This window comes from Ursus americanus, chromosome 21, assembly GCF_024610735.1.
Source record: "Ursus americanus isolate L20-20 chromosome 21, mUrsAme1.1.p, whole genome shotgun sequence".
Taxonomy (NCBI): Eukaryota; Metazoa; Chordata; class Mammalia; order Carnivora; family Ursidae; genus Ursus; species Ursus americanus.
Window position 1 is genome coordinate 54,812,010 of NC_142147.1, and position 23,453 is coordinate 54,835,462.

Sequence of the window (23,453 nt, forward strand, 5' to 3'; positions counted from 1 at the left end):
AACATTTCTGAAAGTTAGATATTTAAACATGAAGATAAAAATTCTAAACGTGATTGATTGGAGAAGTCCTTTTCAGAAGGTTCGTTATTCTCCCACCAACACATAATCCCTCATTGTTCCAAAGTCTCTACTTTGATAAACACAGGAGGGTTTTTATCGAAACATTACTGTTCAATAGTTATCACATAACAACTGAATTTAGAGCAAGTTTTCATGTGTCGTGAACTCAGGGTCCTCAGTAAAGATCTTCCTATCTTTCATAATTACCGAAGTTTTTATAATGGAGACAACTTACCAATGCAGTGGATCTAGGAAAGAAGTTAACCAAGGGTCAAATCCCAGTAATCCTCAGAGAGCTTCATCTCCAGAGAACCAGTATCAAAGTAATAAATGTGGGAAAGACTCACGAAAGCTCAAATCTCATTGTACATCATTGTATCCTCACTGGAGAGAGGATTTACATATGTAGTAATTGTGGCAAAGCTTTTCGCTTGTGCAAAATGCACTCAACAGCAGAGATTCTGTAATAGGAAGAAAACTTAAAATATATAAAATGTGGCAAAGCCTTTACCACTCAAAACTCACCGAGCTAAGGTAAGACACAGTGGGGAGAAGGCTGACAGATGCACAATACAATGTGACAAAGCCTTTAAGTAGACCTACCAACTTTGTGAACTGTGAAAGGTGCATAGCGGAGAGAAGCCCTTAAATGTAAAGAACAAGGCAAGGTAATTAATTAATCAAAACTATTTAACATGAGATAACACATCCTGTGGCGATACCTTACAATTGTCCAGAATGGTGGCAAAGTCCAGGAACTGCACGGTTAGTGAACACCAGACAAAGCGTACTGTATAGAAACCCTGGAAATACAAAAGTGATGTAAGACTTTTGGTTTGAATACACACTGAAGGAAAAAGAAGTTGTTATTTCTGTCTTAATGATTTTATCCTTTGTAATTGGGAAACTGTGCAATGGAAAGGCAAATCTAAAACCAAAAATCCACAGCAGAAAGCAGTTAAGTCAATACCACTTCTCAGACATGATTTAAAATCAGAGTATTCATTATAGAGAAAAATGCAAAGATAAAACACTCAGGTCAGTTACATTTTTGCCTTGGGCAATGCAAGTGTTAGGGGCGTAATCCCTCTATAGTTGAAAATCTGTGTGTATCTTTTCAGTCCCCAAAACTGAAAACTACCAGTGTTGCTTGGAAATAGCCTATTGTTGACCAGAAGCCTTGCCTGGAACGGTAACAGTGTCATCCCCTTCTTTGTATGTTGTCCGTATGTATATGGTATTTTTATAATAATAAAAACTTAAAAATAGAAAATATTAAGGAACTCCTAATGAAGAGAAACACATGTATAGTACTGCACTGTATTTATATTAAAAAAAAATTCTGTATGAGGGGACCCACACTGCTCAAACCCATGTTCCTCGGGGGTCAACTGTATTAGTTAATATGCCTGATAGGGTGGAGGGGGGGAGATGGATGTCTGAGGAGGGATAATTATTTTCAGTGTCTCCTTTTTTCTCTTTCGACCTTGAGTTATTTGCATGGCAAGTAATAATTTTACTCCAAAATCATCTGATGCTATACCTTTATTGTCTGTGTGCATGTAACGTGATTTGATAGCTGCTGTCTCACAGACCCGATCGGCTCTCTTATGATGGGGAAGTCATTCATACCTACTTGAACATGGAAAATTAAGACATCATAATACACAATTTATGAAGATAGTCTACACGGAGATGCTGTTGATGGTTGATGTGTAAGTGTGCTATAAGTCACTATGAGGCAGTATTGTTCAGGGCACCATTCCTTGCATTAAAGTAGGACAGAGAAACATTCTGAATATTAAATAGTTTTACCAGTCGGGTTTTATTTTTTTTATTTTTTATTTTTGTTTTTTTTAGATTTTATTTATTTATTTGACAGAGACAGCGAGAGAGGGAACTCAAGGGAAGTGTGAGAGGGAGAAGCAGGCTTCCTGCTGAGCAGGGAGCCCAATGCGGGGCTTGATCCCAGGACCCTGGGATCATGACCTGAGCCAAAGGCAGACGGTTAATGGCTGAGCCACCCAGGCGCCCCATCCAATTGGGTTTTAAGGAGAATACGGTGGTGGTTTATTAAAATATGGATGGGGGTGCTTACGTGGCTCAGTTGGTTAAGCGTCTGCCTTCGGCTCAGGTCATGATCCCAGGGTCCTGGGATCGAGCCCCATGTGGGGCTCTCCGCTCAGCAGGGAGTCTGCTTCTGCTGCTTCTCCCTCTGCCTTTGGTCTGCGTACTTGTGCTCTGTCTCTCTGTCAAATAAATAAATAAAATCTTTAAAAAAAAGCTGGATGTATCTTAATAATAGGAATTGTTACAAGTCAAGGATATTAGTTACGCGGTTGAAATAATAAAATTTTCACAGACAACTGAGAAAAGTATAGCTAACTCTTCAGTAAGAGAGTGTTAAAATCATTGTAAATCCACATTTAGTCAATGAAGACCCTCAGTTTGAAAAGCACGGGAACTACAACTCATAGGTCATTGTATCAGAGAAACAAGAGTGGGCCTCCCTTGAGGAAGTGCCGTGGGTATTTTGACCATTGATGGGTATTTTGACCAATGACCATACAGTGATCTTGCAGTGGTTTGTTTAGAGTGTGCTTCAACTTTATATATTGTAATTAATAGCAGTAGGTGGATTTTACTGTGTTAACACTGATGTGTTTTGAATGCGTGTGATCCTGCACCACCTTAGCCTGTCCCACCTTCATCAAGATTGCAGGTAAACAGACAGTCACACAAAGTACACTTGACCCTTGAGCAGCATGGGTTTGAACTGTGTGGGTCCCCTTATAGTCAGATTTATTTGTAGTACAGTGCTGTAAATGTGTTTCTCTTTCTCTTGATTTCCTTAACGTTTCCTTTTCTGGAACTTTGTTTATTGTAGGAATATCCTATATAACACAGGTAACATATAAAATGTATGTTAAGTGACTGTTTCGGGTAAGGTTTCTTTCCAACAGTCTATTAAAATTAACCATTGGGAAGTGGAGGTTACACATGGGGTTTCCACTGCATGGGCAGTGGGTACACCGAACCCCTGCATTATTCAAGAGTCACTTGTACTTGTTAAAGCAGTGGGATGACACCACTAATAATTTTTCTTCCTAGTGGCCCTAAACCTCAAATTATTTGTGATCAATTTCCCCCCAAAATTTCTGTATTCTATGTCTTCTTCCTTTTTGTAACTGCGGGGACTTTAGGGTGCTTTTAATAATGATGATATAGTAGTAGTCTTGATAGTGTAGCTAAACCGATGGGTGCTGCTGCTGACTTGGAATCCAGTTTGTATAACCAGACGGCCTGCAGGGGTTCTGAAATGACTCTAGCTCCACCTAGTAGCAAATAACATTAGATAACAGCTCCCATAGTCTTAAGCAAAGGGAATTTCCTGATCTGACTTCGCCAGTAGCCTCTGTCAAAGTGTCCAATCCCAGTGTATTTACCGTGAGCACCCCTTAGAGAAGACCCCTGCAGAGTTGACCATCCTTATCCACTCATTTTGGTTTGAATTGTGCATTCTAGACTTGGACCAGAAAGTGAAAAGCACTCCTACCAGAATCCCTAAAAGGACATCTGCCCCACTTCTGCCACTCTCTCTGCCTGACTCAGTCTTCACCTCTTCATGGTGTCCTTCATGGCGTACTGGGTACATCTTCCAGGATCTATGAGTAGTAAACTTTATTTGAATTTATTTCTTTTTGTTGAACCATGGCTCACCTTCTAATGCCCAGGTGTCCTACCTAACAACTGCTAATTGAAAAAAGTCACACAGATACAATTATAAGCCATATCTACAGAATTCTTAAATCACGTAATCATAAAATTTTACCCTATATTTTTCTTTCCTTCTGTTTTTTGTTTGTTTGAGCATACAGAACACAAGCAGTGTGTTATAGTTTTGATATGCACCGAATGGAATATGTTACATGAGGCTCAAGATAGATTTTGAAGTAACAGAACTAACTAGGAAGTAGTATGAGTGTGCATATGTATGTGTGTGTGTGTGTACCTGTGTCTGTACCTGTATCTTCAGAAGGGAAGGGAATATGGAATCGAGAGATAATTCGCAGATTTCAAAATTGATGATTTTGAAATGCTATAGATGATGGTTTTCATAATGCTGTAAATGAATAGTGGGAATAATTTTCTCTATAGAATTTATTTCTGCTAAATGCCCTGTATCTTGGTGTGAGAATCTCCCCATGCAAATCTTGTCCTGTCTACTTACCTATTACTCATGCAGGATCTAGTCTGTTTCCCTCGTTCCAGTATTCAGGACCTAAGGCTTATATGCCCTGCCCAGGGATTTTAAGAATAGTTTGCATGAAATGACATGGTGTTCAAAAATTGATTTGAATATGGGAGTAATTCTACAGTGAGCATATTAAATTCCATGTAGTTGAATTGATAGTATTCACTCCTTCCTTCTCGATTGGAGAACACTGAGATTTCGCTACTTACTGTTCTTTTCCCTTCTTGGGAGTGACGTCATCCAAATTGCTCTCTTCACTGTAAGAGTTTGATTAGGTGAAAATGTGGCGACTTCATGAGTCATAGGTTGTTTTAACATTTATTTGAATGGACCAAGCATGGGACAGGGCTGGGTGCTGAGTAAATGTGCTGGCTTAGCACGAAAACAATCTTCTGTTCAGAGAGATGATGCAGCCCAAGGTAAGCGATGAACACGGCTAGGCTGAAGCATTGGCATGAGTTCTTCATGTGGGGAGAGGACCCCTGTCCAAGGCTGTACTACTGACTGAGTCTAGAAAGATAAGTTTTACTTGTTTTTTTTTTTCCAAATCCTCTCCAGTTCTTCTGTCTCCTCATCTCCATTCCAGTGATACAGGCGTCAGAGCTGTCCTTCCTTCTTGTATTATGGAGACCCCATTGTCACTGCTCTCCCCCACCCACCTAAGGCATGCAGGCCATTGTAGATCCTTAGGAGTAACTTTGAATTTTCTAATTCAAAGGTAAGTGGTTGGTACAGGCTCATTCAAGGTCATATCTGAGATTTAAATACTATTTTGTCCCCACTTGAACAGGAAAACGCCGTCACTTTGCCACAGTCTTGATCTGGTGCTTGGCACTGAGAGTTGAGGACAGATAAAACATGGTGATGACAGACTTCGAGAGGAAGATAAGTCCTACTAAAAGCAAATACGGAGAACTCTTGAAATATGGGGAATGTTCTGGTAGGGAGCTCCCTTTGGTCACTGCAGTCTTAGGAAGCTACTTGTGATGAGCAAATGTGACAGAGATGGGGCCTCGGGAAATGTGGTTTTCTGGGATTCAGGGAGGTCTGATCCTTTTCTCAAGATGTAATGCATCCCGTGGTCGTCGTGAGGACCAGTGCTGTTGGATATACTATAACTATACTTTTCCAGGCCTAGATGCGTGGAGTGGATGGAGAGGAGTATTGGATGATTTAAGCTTTGAATGTAGAGCACGCATAGCTTTAAGATGTCAAATGACAGAGCAGCTCTTGAAGATGAAGAAGGCTGCTGGACACTACTAGTCAGAAGCAGCCGGGTGTGTGCTATGGTTCCACAAAGCATTGGTATCCCAGGTATATAACCCCAGTGTAGGTCTGTACCAGTATAGATGGATGGTTTTCCAAGGATGCTGACCTGGGGTTGGCAGGGATCCCCCCTCACTTCCACTCAGCCCCGTGATGAGTCTAGTCCTGTGCTCTGGGCTGTGTGCAAGGCACTGATTCATTTGAGAAGCAGGGCACCAGTCATCAGCAGTGACCGTCTATGCTTCAAACAACTTACCCAATTTTGGGGCTGGCTGTCCCTAAGTTGTTTCCCAGCCTGTGCCGTCCCTACACTCTTCCTGACTTGTGGTGGAAAGAGGATTTTCATCATTTGTAGAAACTGATAAAATTACGTAGCATATTACAGTCATACTTAACACTGGCTCAATTGAAGGATAATAATTCACTTTTCAGTACCCTTTATTTTGTGGTCAGCTAGATAATGAAAAGGCTGATGTGTACATATAGAAAAGAAGATTTATATTTTCAGTTATGTACACAGTGAGTAGGCAGACACTCAGGTTATAAAATAGGTTAGATACCGTAGGGTGTACTCTGAGTTTTCCATTTCTTCTCTCTGGTATTGTCCACCCCCAGGCATTGTGATTATACTTGCTGACTCGGACCCCAAGATAACCTGCCCCACCACCAGGCATCAATCCATGTTCCTTGCAGCAAAGGAGACAGTCTAAATCTGATAGGACTTAGGGATTTGATTTATTTCTTTTTCTTTTTCTTTTTTCTTTTTGTTTAAAGATTTTATTTATTCATTTGACAGACAGCCAGCGAGAGGGGGAACACAAGCAGGGGGAGTGGGAGAGGAAGAAGCAGGCTCCCAGTGGAGGAGCCCCATGTGGGGCTCGGTCCCAGAACACCCCGGGATCACACCCTGAGCCAAAGGCAGACGCTTAACGACTGAGCCACCCAGGGGCCCCATGATTTGAGTCATTTCTGTTTTCATTGAGGGAAGGCCATCCTGCCCAAGGCACTACTCCCTCCTTGCCATTGAGCAGAACTCTGTAATAGGAGTGAATCTAAGTGGACATATGGAATTGTAGCACAGTGGACATAGAAGATGTTTGTGAACGTCTTTTGTTCTTTGAACTCTCTCACAGCACCTGGCACAAAGGCAATCACACTTTGTTCTGAAACTAGCTGTTTCAAAAAGGCCCTAAAATTAGAGTATCCTTAACCTAAACACACAGAGATTTTATGCTACATGAAAATGGAGTTTTGATGAAGAGCTGCTTAAGCCTGTAATTATTAATGGTCTTATGGTAAAAATCATCAAATACAGATTTATAGTGAGAATGCTATATTCTGTCTCTTTATAATATTTAACATATATGAATGTCTTATATGAATTCCTTAACTTATTTAAAAAATTTTAAGTTCCAATCCGTTTTCTTAAAGATAGATGTATTTATTTTAGAGAGAGCTCAAGGGAGAGGCAAAGAAGGGGCAGGAGAGGAAGAGAGAATCTCAGTCTTACGCCCCACTGAGCTCAGAGTCTGATGCAGGGTTCCATCTCAGGACTCCAAGATCATGACCTGATCCAAAACAGAGAGTTGGAAACTTAACTGACAGAGCACCCGGGATCCCGACTTTATTATTTTCTTCTAAGATATATTTATTTTACAGCCAGTCAGTACGGGGAGGGGCAGAGAGAAAGAGAATCCTGAAGCAGACTCCCCAGTGTGTGGCGACCCTCATGCAGGGCTCAACCTCAGGACCCTGAGATCATGACCTGAGCAGAAACCAAGAGTGGCCTCTTAACCAGTTGAGCCACCCAGGTACCCCTGTTCCAATTCACTTAAATCTGGATTGCTTTCATTCAAGAATGTGAACTGAAGTATATTTGGGGTGATTTCAGCAAGCTGAAGGAGTGTAGGGAGAGAAGAGAGACGTGGAAGAGGAGGAAGCCAAGGCAGACTCTGTTAGAGTCTGATTGATTTCTGAATATAGGAAATGTGTGTTGCATATGTTACATGTGTGTGTTGCGTTTGTGTGTCACAACAGTATAACAAGACCACAGGCAGAGAGGGTTTCTAAGAGTGACTTCTGTGTGGATAACTCAGGATTGACCTGTGACTCATTTCCTTTAGAGATTCTCAGATACAGCCTGGGTTCAAATCAACAGAAGCACATGTAAATCTTGGGTTGCTGTGCCTATCCCCACGTAACTAAGTCAGTAGTTCTGAGGAAAAGCCCCCAACTTTCCTTTCTTACCCAATCTCAGGTGCCTGTCTAGAGAACAGATGTTGAGAACTCATGTCTGGGGACACATTTATAGTTGTGTTCTTCAGGAAGGATATTAGACTTTTGAAAATGTAGTCAGATACACAAGTGTGTACTCTTGGTTCTCTAGGTGTGAAAGTGGACTCGTGTGTGTTGGACCTTTCCTGTGTTTTTACTTTGGGCACCTGACCTCTGTCTCATTTTTAGTGGTCAACCAGAAAGCCACTCATGCTATACTATGTGCAGTTTTCGCTGGCATTCCACTTTGAAGTTCCACTTTGAAGTCTCGGTTCATGTTGTGTGAGGACTGCTGGGTGAACCATTGGGTGTCAAAGAGGAAAGAGAATCCAAGCACAGGTCACCTGGAAGAGCATTTGACCTGGGTGCCTCGTGTTGATGTGTAGGGTACCCAGATTCAAAGCTTGACTCTACCAGTATTGAGAGGCTCACTAAACTTACTTTTATCTAAATCCTTTGTCAGTAAAAGGACAATAGTATTAGTACTAACCCATAGAATCAAGAACATTAAGTACATTCCATTAGCTAAAGGCATCAATCGTGGGACGTACGTTCTACCTACTATGCAAAGGAAGGTGTCAGACTTTAGTCAATCTTTTAGATTTTGTTTTTCATGAAAAAGGTAGTCCACAAGTTTTATTTCATGCTGAATCCTCTCTATTTGAATGTAAATATTGAACTTTGGAAAACACCGAATATCCTATGTGTATTTGAAAATTGGAAGGATCTGTCTGGTCCCAATTTTCATTAAAGTCCTGAAGAATTTCTCACTCGTATCTGTACCTCTTCCTTGACTGAATACGGCATGAAGGCAAGTTTGAGTGGTTTTATTCTCAGTCATCTCAATGTACCCAGTGTTTGTCATTCCTTCTAGAGGTATCCCAGGGACCATAGCAGCTTCTGGTTTAAAGCATTTGCAGTCATTTTAGATGTAAACTTATTCTCTATGATCACAGAGGGCCAGACATAAGTCCACTGACAACTGTGGTATCCTGAGTGGTTTCCTGACGTATGCTGGCAATTCTGTGGTTAGGTAGAGCCAGAGGGATATTCAGAATTTGGCAGGAGGAGGCCCATTCTCTTTTGCCGGGCAGTACCATTGACGAGGCCTGAGACTGCCCAGATTGTTCAAGCTCCCTGCTCCTGCAGAGGGAGATCATGCTCAACACTTGGGCGATGCTGCTGGCTTGGCTCTGTCCCCATAGGCTTATCAGACAGGCTTGATGGTTGCCCAGGGCCTTTGTTCGGGCTTCCTGGAGCAGTGGGAGTGGAGGCTGTGCTCAGCAGTGGGAAGTGACTTCCATCTTGCCTGACTACTTGACAGCCATAGAATGCTCTCCATGCTCTAGTTCAAAGTGTTGGCTGGAGACCCAAGTCAGGCACCGTTGCTGACAAATCTTAATCAAGTAGGTTCATCCCCACTCTGCAAGTGGGAAGATCCCAGGGTTTTCTGATTGGGTGTGACTATAAGATGGAACACTGTCTAGTGCAGCAGTTCCAAGATCTGGGCACTGGTTGTTGTAAGCCCTACCCACCTTCTCCGTGTCTATAGGATCCCCAGTGGTCCAGCACCACAGATGCCCCCAGGGATCCCCATGGGTGAGATCTCATTGGGCCCCCCAGGATGTGGCTTGCCATTTAGGGAATGTTGGATACCTACCATGTGTTCCCTTTATATGGGTGGAGCAGTTGTAGTTCCTGCTGGACCCTCATAGTGCGGCACTGTGCCATCCCGTGGTGGATGCATTGTCATCAACAAAATAGTGCTCCTCTCACCCTTCTGATATTGTCCTTCTTACTCTGGATTGTCCAGGGATGCTTCAGCTTCACTCCTGACTACTGAGAGTTACCCATTGATGACTTAACGTGAATAGTTGCTATCTTTAAAAGTTGAGCTTATCTTTAAAAGTACTGACGTGGGAACTACTTTTGTACTATCTTGAGGAGGTCATCCTCTGTGATGAATGGTTTTATATCTCACAGCCTAAAAAAATAGATGTTTCCCTGTGTACGTGTGTGTGTGTGTGTGTGTGTGTGTGAATATGGAGAAAGATGTTCACTTTCCATGACATAGAATATTTAAATAATGTGACTTTTTTTTTTAAGATTTTATTTATTTATTTGACAGAGAGAGAGACAGCCAGAGAGAGAGGGAACACAAGCAGGGAGAGTAGGAGAGGAAGAAGCAGGCTCTCAGCAGAGGAGCCTGATGTGGGACTCGATCCCAGAACGCTGGGATCACACCCTGAGCCGAAGGCAGACGCTTAACGATTGCGCCACCCAGGCACCCCTAAATAATGTGACTTTTGATACTGAAAAATAACACTGTTAATAAGTGACAGATTCCTTTCAGGTTAAATGTTATTTTATATGTTATTTATATTGCCATGCTGGTTATTTGATTGGTTTTCACTACAGGGTGTTCTGTTTTGTTTTTTAATTTTTATCCTCCTCTTTCAGTTATAACTCTAGGATAATGCCAGTGAAATACATTCAAGCGACATTTACTGTGACCAGGAACATTTGGTTTATTTATGCTTACTATTCCAATGGAGATGTTGGGGTTTGTTCACATCTCTGGAAGCCAATAAGATCATGAAACAGAGTATTGTCCTCTAAAATTCCCCTTGAGCTCCGTAATAACTTTCCTCAAAATTCAGCATTCTTTTATCCTGTAAGGTGCAGGTTGCTGTGCTTACTTTTTTCTTTATATAATTGTAATCAGGAAGTGGTACTCTTCTGTGCTCAGAGTCTCACAGATGAGACACAATCTCACTGCATGTGCAGCGTCTCCCTGTATCAGTTGGGGGTGGGGAGCTGGCAAGTGAAATCAGTGTGATGACGAAGGTCATGGTGTTTGCTGTCTCATGAGCCACAAAATGCTTGGCCTTTGACCTGGGACCCTCCTGGCTTCTGATTGGAAAATTGGTTTTTTTTGTTTTGTTTTGTTTTGTTTTTTAATATTTTTTAAAATTTATTTATGTGACAGAGACAGCCAGCAAGAGAGGGAACACAGCAGGGGGAGTGGGAGAGGAAGAAGCAGGCTTCCCAGCGGAGGAGCCCGATGTGGGACTTGATCCCGGAACGCCGGGATCATGCCCTGAGCCGAAGGCAGATGCTTAACGACTGCGCTACCCAGGCGCCCCATGATTGGAAAATTGTTACTGCCCAACTGGTCACATTACAGAATGGGTATAATCTTGGAATGTTTATAGTTACTGAGATTATCCACAGACTTCATTCAGAACAAAACGTATTCATGGGTCTGTTTCTGCTCTTGTTTGTTCATTTGTTGTGTTGTTTTGACTGTACATATAAGTGAGTACATACGATATTTGTCTTTGCCTGACTTATTTCACATAGCAGAATACCTTCTGGTTCAAGCCACATTGTGACAAATGACAAGACACAATGAAAAAAGCAGAAACTGATCCATAAATGCAATGAATAACCTCCTGGTTACCAGAGTGGAATGGAGAAGGATGATGGGGAAATGGGGATGGGAAGTGCAGGCTTCTAGTTAGGGAATTAAGAAGTCAGGGGGATAAAAGATACAACACAGGGAATACATTCAGTGGTATTATGATAGCATTTTATGGTGACAGATGGTAGCTCACTTGTGGTGAGCCTAGAAGAACACGTACAGTTGTCAAATCCCCATGTCGTACACCTGAACTAATATAATATTGTATGTCAAGTATACTTTAATAGAAAAGAAAGCAAGATAAGATACCGATATGCATATCTCTATATAGGTTAAACTACTTTCTTAGAAAGTTGCAAGTAAAGAAAGCTAACCTGTCCGAATGAAGCTAATCCTATGTATTCATAGCAAAGACTTAGGAAAACAAATTCATCTATATCACATTGGAGGTAAAGGTTAAGTGCTGTAGAAAGGAGAGGACATGGGAAAGAGGAGAGTTTGCCCAGCACGGCGAAGAAGTGGAAAGGAGGGGCGCCTGGGTGGCTCAGTCGTTAAGCGTCTGCCTTCGCTCAGGGTGTGATCCCAGGGTCCTGGGATCTAGCCCACACTGGGCTCCATGCTCCGCTGGGAGCCTGCTTCTTCCTCTCCCACTCCCTCTGCTTGTGTTCCCTCTCTCGTTGGCTGTCTGTCTCTCTGTCAAATAAATTAATTAAGTTAAAAAACAAAAGTGAAAAGGAGAGCCTGTGGTCCTCATAGGCTGACCAGCCATGGAGGTACATGGAAAAACAGTCATTTCTGTGAAAGCTGCTTAAATAGTTTTCTGTGCAGAGTGCTCTGTCTCTCAGCTTTCACCATTAATGTGTACGTATTATGGCCACATGTCTCATGAAGGCTTTTCTGTATAGGTAGATTCAGTTGGGGTTACCAGAAGCCTGAATTGAAAACAGAAGAGATCCTGTAGCTTGAAGGCACAGGAATTAGTAAAAGTGTAGGGAAAACTTGATATTTATAAAGATTATGAAATCAGTGGGATTCAAGCTAAGAAATCCAGCCTTGCAACCAGAAACAGATTGTACCTTCATTACTTGTCAAAGAGGGAGCTATTTCCATGAATATGTTGTCATGGTGACTTGAAGAAGGCTAGATAAAAGGAGGTCCAGAGAAGAGTGACCGGCCAAGTTTGTCATGCAGGCGTGGAGTTAGCTTGAATGCAAAGTGAAGGGAGGGAAGGACTCCAGAATCACCTCTTTTACCTCTTTCCTGTGTTTAGGAACCCTTTGAAACTCTTCATCTTCTGTGATGTAGGCCTGGAACTCTGTCTGGAGCATATATTCTCAAAGTTTGACATCAGTTGCACACTGTGAAATGTAGAAAATCAGACCCCATGCAAAAATTCAAATCAGAATGTGAATTTTAACAAGGTCTTCAGTGTCATAAACATTAACATTGGAGAAGTACACGTCTGTTTCACCTGCACTCTTCCATTATTGTATTCCTGTTTTCTTGTCTGTAGGAAAGTTTTTTGATAAGTGTGCCTTATAGTATGCCTTCAATCAGGAGGTGAGCTATTCATTTCCCAGATTATTCTGATATGTGTTATCCTGTGACATCCATGTAAAGTTAGGGTGGATTTTAATCTTTTTGCAAAAATGGCATTGGAATTTTGGTAGAGATTGCATTAAATACCACTTTAAGTTTTACTGTATTCCATTTATAAGTATTCCAATGAAACATCTTGGCTATGTTTCCACTTACTTCTTCTTTCAGTTCCTACACAATATTTTATGGTGGTTGTCACCATTCCATGGTTAGAACTCTATCATTATGGGGCGCCTGGGTGGCTTAGTCATTAGGCATCTGCCTTTGCCTCAGGGCGTGATCCCTGCTTCTGGGATCGAGCCCCACATCAGGCTCCTCCGATGGGAGCCTGCTTCTTCCTTTCCCACTCCCCCTGCTTGTGTTCCCTCTCTTGCTGGCTTTCTCTCTGTCAAATAAATAAAAATCTTTAGGAAAAAAAAAGAACTCTATCATGATGTTAAATTGCAAGCATTTCATTTTGGGAGATGTTACTTTAAATGTATTATGTCTCTCTCTTGGGAATTGTTCTTCATTATATAGAAAGAAAACTATTTTTATGTGTTGGGTTTGTGTTCTCCAGCTTTGTAAAATCTGTATGAATTTTAAGAGATTTATGACAATAAAGATTCCCCAGGAAAGGAAATGACATTGGAAGAGGACCCTAGGCTCATCAAATCTCATGAACACCACTAGAAAACTATTAAATTACCCTTGGGTGCCTGGGTAGCTCAGCCGTTAAGTGTCTGCCTTCCGCTTAGGTCATGATCCCAGCCTCCTGGGATCAAGCCCCATATCGGACTCCCTGCTCGGCGGGAAGCCTGCTTCTCCCTCTCCCACTCCCCCTGCTTGTGTTCCCTCTCTTGCTGTCTCTCTCTGTCAAATAAATAAGTAAAATCTTTAAAAAAAAAAAAAAAAACTATTAACTTATCCTAAATGCCCCATAAATGGATCAGAGGACTGACAGAACAACCTTCTCAAGTAAAAAGAGAGAAGAGGCCACACTGAAGATGGCAGATAGTTTGGAGACAAGGTTTAGGGAGAAAAGGATTACAGTGCTGTGGAGGTCAGGGAACTGTGGTTGTAGAGAAAGTAGCATGACAGAGGAACCCTCGGGAATGCATAAGGAGAAGATTTACCCAAAGCCATTGGCTTGGAAAAGGAGAGGGGCTGAATTTCATGAGTTCTTGGAACTAGGGTGTCTTACAGCCTGGAGTTGTAATCATCAGCAGGTTTGGCGGGGATACAGCCAACAGACCACGGTGCTGCTCCTGGAGGGATGGCAGGCAAACAGCCTGGGGGCAGACAACCTGGAAACAGCCATCTGAAGAACGCCTGGAGCACACAGTGGGGGAGGTTATTCACTAGTCTAGGAGCACTTTTCTGAGAGGAAACATCAGTGAGATGTGTCTCCAAGAACACAGGAGTTGGGTGGCAACACTTCCCTCTTCTGCCCTCTGGCATAATCACAGAACCCCACTCGGGGGGACAGGCTGTCTGCCTTGCTTGCACCAAGCTCCATCCTGCCGTCCTCTGGTAGGACTGCCCTTCTCAGTGAGGCTTGCCTCAGGCTCGGTGAAGTGGGCCCCTGCTCACACCACATCTGCCAAGCAGAGTTCTACAGGGCCTCAGTTCTGATAGAGTCGATGTCAGGTCTCCTTTCACAAACACACCAGAGCGCACCTAGTTAGAACTGGCCACATTCAGGCCAGGCAGCAAACACTGCCCACAGCAGGCAAGGAGAGCCTCTGCAGACAAGTGGCCTGAAGGCTATAACAGGACACATCACTGGCTTTTCTAACACAGACAAAATGCCAAGATGAAAGAATTTATCCCAAAGGAAATGAGATATGGCCATGGCCAGAGATACAAAGGAAATAGATATGAGTAACATGCTTCATGGAGAATTTAAGGGTTGAGAAGAGAATTCTGAGAACCTTACCAAGAGAAAAGAGTTTAAAAAAAAAAAGGGGGGGGGGCATATAGGCATCTGACTCGGTTAAGCATCAGACTCTTGGTTTCTGCTCAGGTCTTAATCTCAGGGTCCTGTGATCCAGACTGCAGTCAGGCTCTGCACTCAGTGTGGTGACTCCTTGCGATTCCCTCTCTCCCTCTCCCTCTGCAGCTCTCACTCCTGTCTTGCTCTCTCCTTTCTTTCTCTCTCTCTCTAATAAATCAGTCAAACAGAGGTGAACAGTGCAGTAAATGAGTTTGGAAATGCCAGACAGCAGGCTGAAAGAAACGGGTGACCTTGTGACCTAGAAGACAAAGGAAAATAATGAATCTAAACAAAAGAGCTAGAAGACTCCTGTAGCCCGTGATTTGATTTAGGGAACTCAGGGACTCCATCAAATGTAGTAACATTCCTAGGTCTTGGGCTTTTCTGTGCTGGGAAAGGTTTGATTCCAGATTCAACTTCTGTAATTGGTCTAAGATGATTTCCCATTTCTTTGGTTCAAGGTTCTTAAATCAATCTTAATAACCTCTGTATTTTTAGGAATTAACTGTTCTGGGGTTTTTTTGTTTTTTTGTTTTTCCAAATTATCTGATTTTTTTTTTTTTTAGTATGTAATTGTTTATGCATTGATAGTTGTGTTTATTATTTTGGTTAAAATGGGTGTTACTTTCAATGTTCTCATTGCTTATTCTGATAACTATTTTATTTATATCAGATTTTTCTTTGTTACTTCCCTCCTCTACTAAATTTCATCGAAGTTTCTTTTTCTAGAACCTTGTGGTGGAAAGTTAAGTTGTTTATTCCAACTTATTCTTAACCATGTATAACCTTTAAAAAAAATTGAAAATGGAAAGTCTATTAGAAAAAAACTAGCAAAAATAAACAATACTAACAATGACTAAAAAAGAAAAACAGCAAAAACATTAAAATTAGGATTCTCTAGGGTTTTCTATAGATCATGTTGTCTGTGAACAGAGATCATTTGGCTGTTTCTTTTTCAATGTGGATTCTTTTTATGCATTTTTTTGTTGCCTAGTTCTGACCAGAATATCTAGTACTACGTTCCAGGCAGTGGTGCAGTCATTCATTAAGGTGTTTCTAATCTTTGAGGAGAAGCTTGCAGTCTCTTACTAAAGTGTGTTAGGTTTCAGCTTTTCATATGCACATGGCCTTCACTAGGTTGAGGGGTTTCCTTCTGTCTACGTAGTGTTTTTAGTTACGACATGTCCGATATGCCCATACTGCATTCTGTCTCAATATGATCGTGTCATTTTTTTTTTAAAGATTTTATTTATTTATTTGACAGAGATAGAGACAGCCAGCGAGAGAGGGGACACAAGCAGGGGGAGTGGGAGAGGAAGAAGCAGGCTCATAGCGGAGGAGCCCGATGTGGGACTTGATCCCCGAACGCTGGGATCACGCCCTGAGCTGAAGGCAGACACTTAACCGCTGTGCCACCCAGGCGCCCCCGATTGTGTCATTTTTGATCATCATTCTGTTAACGTGGAGTCTTTAATTTCTTGTTTTCTATAGGTCGGAACACCCTTAATTCCAGGGCAGTGTCCCAGTTACATATGTTGTAAAAGGGTAAAATGTGCTTTTGATTCAGTGCTCAATTTTATTGTGGACCTCGTGTGAATATTCCTCACCGGGAGTGGTTTGTAGCCTTCTTGACTTGCAGTTGTCTTCCCCTGGCCCGGATAACCTGGTAATGCTGGTACCCCGGAGAGAGTGTTTTGCTGATTTCTCTTATCTTCTCTCCTTGGAAATGTTTGAGGAGATTTGAAGCCCATTCTCATGAAGTGTCTGAATTCTCCAGTGAATTGATCTGGCACACGATGTTTCTTTGTTAGGAGTTTTGTTTTTGTTTTTGTTTTTTTCATTACTCTTTCAGTCTGCTTAGTAGTCGTTGGTATGTTGTGGTTTTTTAATATTTCTTCATGATGGTTATATCTTTTTTGATATTTATTGTTTTCTTTTGGTATCACTTTGTTGGCTCATGATTATACAATGTCACCTCTTATAATTGGTATTAGTTATGCTGTGTCTGCACTCACTTCTTCACCTCTCATTTTAGTTGGTCTTCTCTCTTTCATTCTTACTGGATTTAGTGAATGGGCTGTCAATATTCATCTTTTCTGACAACTCTTCCTATTGTTGATATGTTCCTATTTTTACTATATCCTATTTTGATCATTTCAGTTTTATCTTTAAATTTCCATCCTTGTACTAATTTTGTGCTCATGTGGTACTTTTCCTGATTATCAGAGATACAGGAATGTGATTTGTGCCACAAGATAACAATACCACAGAATTATCTATTAGGATATGTGGTCAGTACATTGTATGCAATGTTATGTGTCCATGGAGAAGTGAAGTCCTGATGATTCCTTCTCGGGCATCTTTCCGACATTCTCTAATTGACTTGACGCTTGTATATTAGAAGTCATCAGTATATTTACCCAAAAATAGTAAGTGAAATGATTTTATTTCCTCTTATTTCATATCTTTCAGGCACATCTTCACATGACACCCAGTGCTTCCTGCCAAAGCTGAGCATAGAAGGTTCTTTCCAACAAGTGTCATTATGGAGATACAAAAACAGTGTCCTTCAGAATTTATACTTAATGACAGACTGGGGCAATGATGGGGAGAGTGAAGGGCATCAAAGATACGATGAAGGACATATTCAAACTGAGACAACTGCCCTGAATAAGAATCTCACTGTCCCAAATGGTGAAGAATATGAAACTTTGTGGACAACCTCCCTTTTTAAGTCAGCTGTTTCTGCAAAGCAGTGTGATTCTGTAAGCAAAAGCTCCAATCAAATATTCAAACATACATGTTTGTGGAAAGACAATTTGGAAAATCTGGAAAGTTATCTAGCCCATGCTGAAAATAATGATTTGAAACATGTTGAAGATAGGATTGGATTGACCATTCAGCACAATATTTCTGATAATCAGAGATTTAGAAATGAAGAACAAAGTGCTAAGGTGGGTCCATATGAGAGGTGCTTCACTGAGGGGTCGACCCTACAGAATTACCGGAGCCCTTTCAATGGATACAGAAGTGCTCAATGCAGTGAATCTGAGAAAACATTTAACCAGGGCTCCAGTGTTCATAGATGTGTGAAGACTTGGTTTCCAGAGAACGATTATGAATGTCCTAAATCTGGGGAAGGCTTTAATCAAAGCCCCAACCTTATATGTAAGAGTCTCCCTTTGGGAGAGAATCCTCATGAGTATAATGAATGTGGGAAAGCTCTTAACCAGTCCTCCAGTGTTGGTGATAATCAGAGAATTGATGAGGGAAGAAACCCATTGAGCTCTAATAAACCAGGGACCATGTTTAGTCAGTCATCAAGACTATATGTAAATAAGACAATCCCTAGTGGAGAGAAAACGCACATTTTTAAGGAATGTGGTAAAGGCTTTGACTTGCACTCAACACTGTCTCAACATCAGCAAATGCGTACTGGAGAGAAAACATATAAATGTGAAGAATGTGGTAAAATCTTTAAGTACTGCTCATCACTAAACAGACATAGGCAAATCCATATTGGAGAGAAACTTTACATATGTAAAGAATGCGGCAAGGCGTTTAAGAGGCTACAACACCTTATTCAACATCACAGAATTCATAGTGGAGAGAAACTTTACCAATGTCAAGAATGTGGCCAGGCCTTTAATCATCACTCAAACCTTACTGAACATCACAGAATTCATAGTGCAAAGAAACCTTACCAATGTGAAGAATGTGGCAAAGCCTTTAGGTTTCACTCAACCCTTATGGAACATCACAGAATTCATACTGGAGAGAACCCTTACAAATGTAAAGAATGTGGCAAGGCCTTTAACCATCACTCACACCTTACTAAACATCGCAGAATTCATAGTGCAGAGAAACCTTACCAATGTGAAGAATGTGGCAAAGCCTTTAGATTTCACTCAGCCTTTACAGAACATCACAGAATTCATACTGGAGAGAAACCTTTCAAATGTAAAGACTGTGCCAGGGCCTTTAACAAGCGATCAAACCTTACTAAGCATTACAAAGTTCATACTGCAGAGAAACCTTACCCATGTAAAGAATGTGGCAAGGCCTTTAACCATCACTCAAACCTTACTAAACATTGCAGAATTCATAGTGCAGAGAAACCTTACCAATGTAAAGAATGTGGCAAAGCCTTTAATAGGCAATCAGCCCTTACTCGACATCACAGAATTCATACTGGAGAGAAACCTTACAAATGTCAAGAATGTGGCAAGGCCTTTAGCAGACAATCAAACCTTACTCAACATTATAAAATTCATATTGGACAGAAGCTAAACACATCTGAGGAACGTGGCAAAGCCTTTAAATTACCCTCAACCCTTGCTCGACATCACAGAATTCATACTGGAGACATAGGAGACGCCGTTCTTCATTAGGTTGGACTCATGCATTCCTAATTTCCCGTGGACGATGAAGGAGAGTATTATATAAAAATATGCAAACAAACTAAATGGGGATGCTATTTATAGTTACAACACTGATGTGAGTTACCATGAATTAGCTGTTCAGAGCATTTTACTCCATGTATTATAAACTGAGGAACTTCCTGAATATTAGAAATACAGGGTTTTATAATTGCTCTTTAAGGAAAAAGAGGTGGCAGTCTAGTAAAGTACTGATACATCTTCTTCGTAAGAGCAATCATTAGAGAGAGTGAGGTGATGTGGTTGAAATGAAGAAATTCTGACACACAGCAGAAAGATAGCTAACTCTTCCCTAGAATGCCAAACAGTTATACTTACACATTTCTTAAGAATGACCTCAGGCCTGAAATTTACGGAAATTACTACTCCCACATCTTGATAGCACGAATGCTTTTTAACGCTTCTATTCTGTATTTTGAAAGGTGATAATAGAGTGGATTTGAAATGCGTAACTTAGTCTTTGTGAACTTAATATATTTTAATTAATAAAACAATAATTTTAAAAAAGATTTTATTTATTTGACAGAGCATGAGTGCACAAGCTGGGGAGTGGCAGGCAGGGAAAGGGAGAAGCAGGCTTCCCACCAAGCAGGGAGCCCAGCTGGTGCTCGCTCAATCACAGCACCCTGGGATTGTGACCTGACCCGAAGACAGATGCTTAATTGAGCCACCCAGGTGCCCCAATACATAATTCTTAACATGCTAACATGGATGTGTAATGAATGACATGCTATCCCACCACCAATGTGAACCCATCTCATTTTATTGAAGGTTGTAGGTAACTGATGGTAACTATCAACTATTTGGTAATGGAGTGGAAATAATATACCTAGGAATCCATTTTCTCAGTGAACTGAAGGTTTATATGATGTGTGATTATTTTTACCCTAGTCTGTCGTATGATTTTTCTCCTCTTGGTGAAAACTGCAGTGTTATTGTGGGTATATTAGAGGTATATAACGTAGAGGGATTGTAGAGTGTGTTGCTTACGTCCTCTGTGTTATTGCTACTTCGCATCCATTTTGTGTAGGCAGTACTTCTGCAGGGGCCTTGACTGACATTAGCCATTCTCACTAGTGCAATCCCGAGACAACACACTGCAGAGTCCCAAGTTAATGTTAACTTCTGATGACATCTTCATTCTGTCCTTGTGAGCAACCGTCTCTCCTTTTTCCCCAAAGCGTTCCCTTCCCATGTCCCTTGGAGAAGACTCCCACAGAGCTTAACTAAGCCTGCTTTAGTTTGGTCTAATCTGTACTTAGTCCTGGGACTCGAAAGCACTTCACCATGGCCCCAAGTGAAGCTATGTGCCCCATGTCATATGTGGAGGTGTTTTCTTCATGTGCATATGAAGTATCCGTGCATATATGACTGACTGTGTTGGGTGTGTAATAGATACCCCATAAGTAAGAGCAACCTATCCCAGTAAGAGTGATGTGGTAGCCCAGGTAAGAGAAAATATTTAAGATGAGGAATGAGCATGCAACAAGTGTCCCGTGTTGCACAGCAGACTCCCTGGATTTAGAAAAATACCTTCTACTTGTTTTTTTCTCTAGTTTCTCTAAATCTCCTGTTGTATGTTTCCTCATTTATGTTTCCAGGTACAAAGGCATCACAACCATTCTTTTTTTCCTGTGTTTTGCCAAGGGTGTCCTCACTAAACACCTAGTTGAGATCAGAGCGATGGAAGGCCAATGGGTATTAATTCAGACAGTCACAGTAGGATGTGGCATGTGAGTATAAGCAAAACTTGATGAAGCACCATCTTTAGACAGATAAGACCTATTACCAGAAAATGTGAAGAACTTTCCAAGGTGGGGAGGAAATCGGAGGTGGCTCACTTCAGTCACTTCAATGGCACAGGGCAGCTCTTGGTGGCGTCATCTGATGAATGCCTGTAATGGGGAAAAGGAATTGGCAAATGTGGCTTTCTGAGGAGTCGCGAAGTCCTACTTTATCTTCATGAATTGATTGAATTCCTGTGTCTTCCTGAGGACTAATGATGTTGGATGTCAATTACTGAATTTCCCCAGGCCTAGATGAGTGGCAAGGGAAAGATGAGGGTATTGGATGATGCAATGCAGTTATTTGGGCATAGCTTTAAAATGTCACATGGCAGAATAGATGTTCGAGATCAAGCTTTCCGAAGAGGAGAATAGGATCAGGAAGGCATGTTCTGCGCTTGCACGCAAACAGTAGTATCCCAGGTAGATGACCCCAATCAAGGTTAGATCACTGTAATTGGGTCATCCTTCAGGAAAGCCGCTGCAGTGCTCTGGGGGACTGTCTTCCCTTTCCTCAGTGTCATGATGAGTATAGTCCCAGGCTCTGGCGCTGTCCATGGTAGGGATTTGTTGGAGGAGCAGTTCAACTGAGAGGCAGGACGCATTTCTGTTCAAACAGTCCAGCCCAAGTGTTTGTTGACTACAGAATGAATAAAGATTTGGGGTATATATAGAAGGGAATATTCATCAACCTGTAAGTCATGAAATCTTGGCATTTCCACACATGGATGGAGGTAGAGAGCATTCTGCTAAGTGAAATAAGTCACAGAAGTCAAATACCACATGATTTCACTCATACTTGGAATTCAAAAATCAAAACAATTGAGCAATGGGAAAGAAAAAAAGGAAGAGGCAACCAAGAAACAGACTCTTAACTTTAGAGAACAAGCTGATAGTTGCCAGGGTGGACATGGGTAGGTGCGTGCATTAAATAAGTGATGGGGATTAAGGATTGTCCTTATGATGAGCACGGGGTGTTGCTTGGAATTGTACAGTCACTATTGTAAATCTAAAACAGATGTTACCTTGTATGTTAACTAAGTGGAATTTAAACAAAAAACTTAAAAAATGGTTTTTTTTAAACAGATTTAAGAAACTTTTTGTCTTTGGTTGACTGATTCACAGCAGTTACACAAAATATACCTTTTTTTTAAAAAAGATTTTATTTATTTATTTGACAGGGAGACAGACAGACAGCGAGAGAGGGAACACAAGCAGGGGGAGTGGGAGAGGAAGAAGCAGGCTCCCAGCGGAGGAGCCTGATGTGGGGCTCGATCCCATAACGCCGGGATCACGCCCTGAGCCAAAGGCAGACGCTTAACGACTGCGCCACCCAGGCGCCCCCAAAATATACCTTTGTAAACAAATTGAAACATTTATCTTTTCTCCCTTTCTGATTCCTCCTAAATTCAGAAATTCTCAGTAACTATTCTTAAATTTTTATGCCATCACATGTAGATGCTAAATTTCATAAAAATCTGTTATACGTATGACAGAAAGTCATTTGAAATACTGTTATATAACCAAGGTTTTTTAAATTGTTTTTTTGAAGATTTAATTCATTTGAGAAAAAGCCTGAGTGAGCACGAGTGGGGGTGGGGGAGTGAGACAGGCAGACTTCCGGCAGAGCGTGGAGCTCAACATAGTGTTCCAGCCCAGGACCCTGATCATGACCTGAGCCAATGTCAGGTGTTTACCTGACTGTGCCACCCAGACGCCCCTGTATTACCACAGTTTTGTCTGTAATGTCACAGCTCAGGAAGAGCTGCATAAACTCGGATATGACGAGACAGCTCTAAGGGACTGAGACTGAATTCATGGAGTCAATAAAGTCCCCTTGGAAATAGCCTGATACCTTGTTTACAGAGTTCCCAGCAACCTTACCAGGTCACTAAAGAAGATCATTTCCTTTTTTTTTTTTTTTTTAAGATTTTATTTATTTGAGAGAGAGAATGAGTGAGAGAGAGACAGAACACAAGCAGGGAGGGGCAGGGGGAGAGGGAGCCCAACTTAGGACTCAGTCCCAGGACCCTGGGATCACGACCTGCCTGAAGGCAGACACTTAACTGACTAAGCCCCCCACAAGCCCCAAGAGGCTCATTTCCTAACAGGTGCAGGAACCTGCTTATCTGGGGAACCTCAAGAAGAGAGAAATTCACCCGAATCTATCCATATCACAGGCAACATCTGGTGATGTATTTGTCTTGGCTTCTGGCCTAGAGAGGCTATTACAAGTTCAATGTAGAGGTTCATTACGAAACATTGAACAAGACTGGTTTTAAAGAGTCTGTCCATCAAACCTCTCTTCTTGGTGCGCTGTGTAAATAATCAGGCCAACTTTTCGTCCTTGAACTAGATTTATTTTCAATGAAATTAA

At 41.5% G+C, this 23,453-nt stretch overlaps 1 protein-coding gene across 1 annotated transcript; it reads left to right on the top strand.

Annotated features, from left to right (window-relative positions):
- The first annotated feature begins 17,378 nt into the window (after positions 1-17,378).
- Positions 17,379-19,969, top strand: LOC123787031 (uncharacterized). Its single transcript, XM_045789458.2, has one exon. It carries the CDS (start codon positions 17,439-17,441, stop codon positions 19,242-19,244), a length of 1,806 nt encoding a protein of 601 aa, XP_045645414.2. The 5' UTR covers positions 17,379-17,438; the 3' UTR covers positions 19,245-19,969.
- The last annotated feature ends 3,484 nt before the right edge of the window (positions 19,970-23,453 follow it).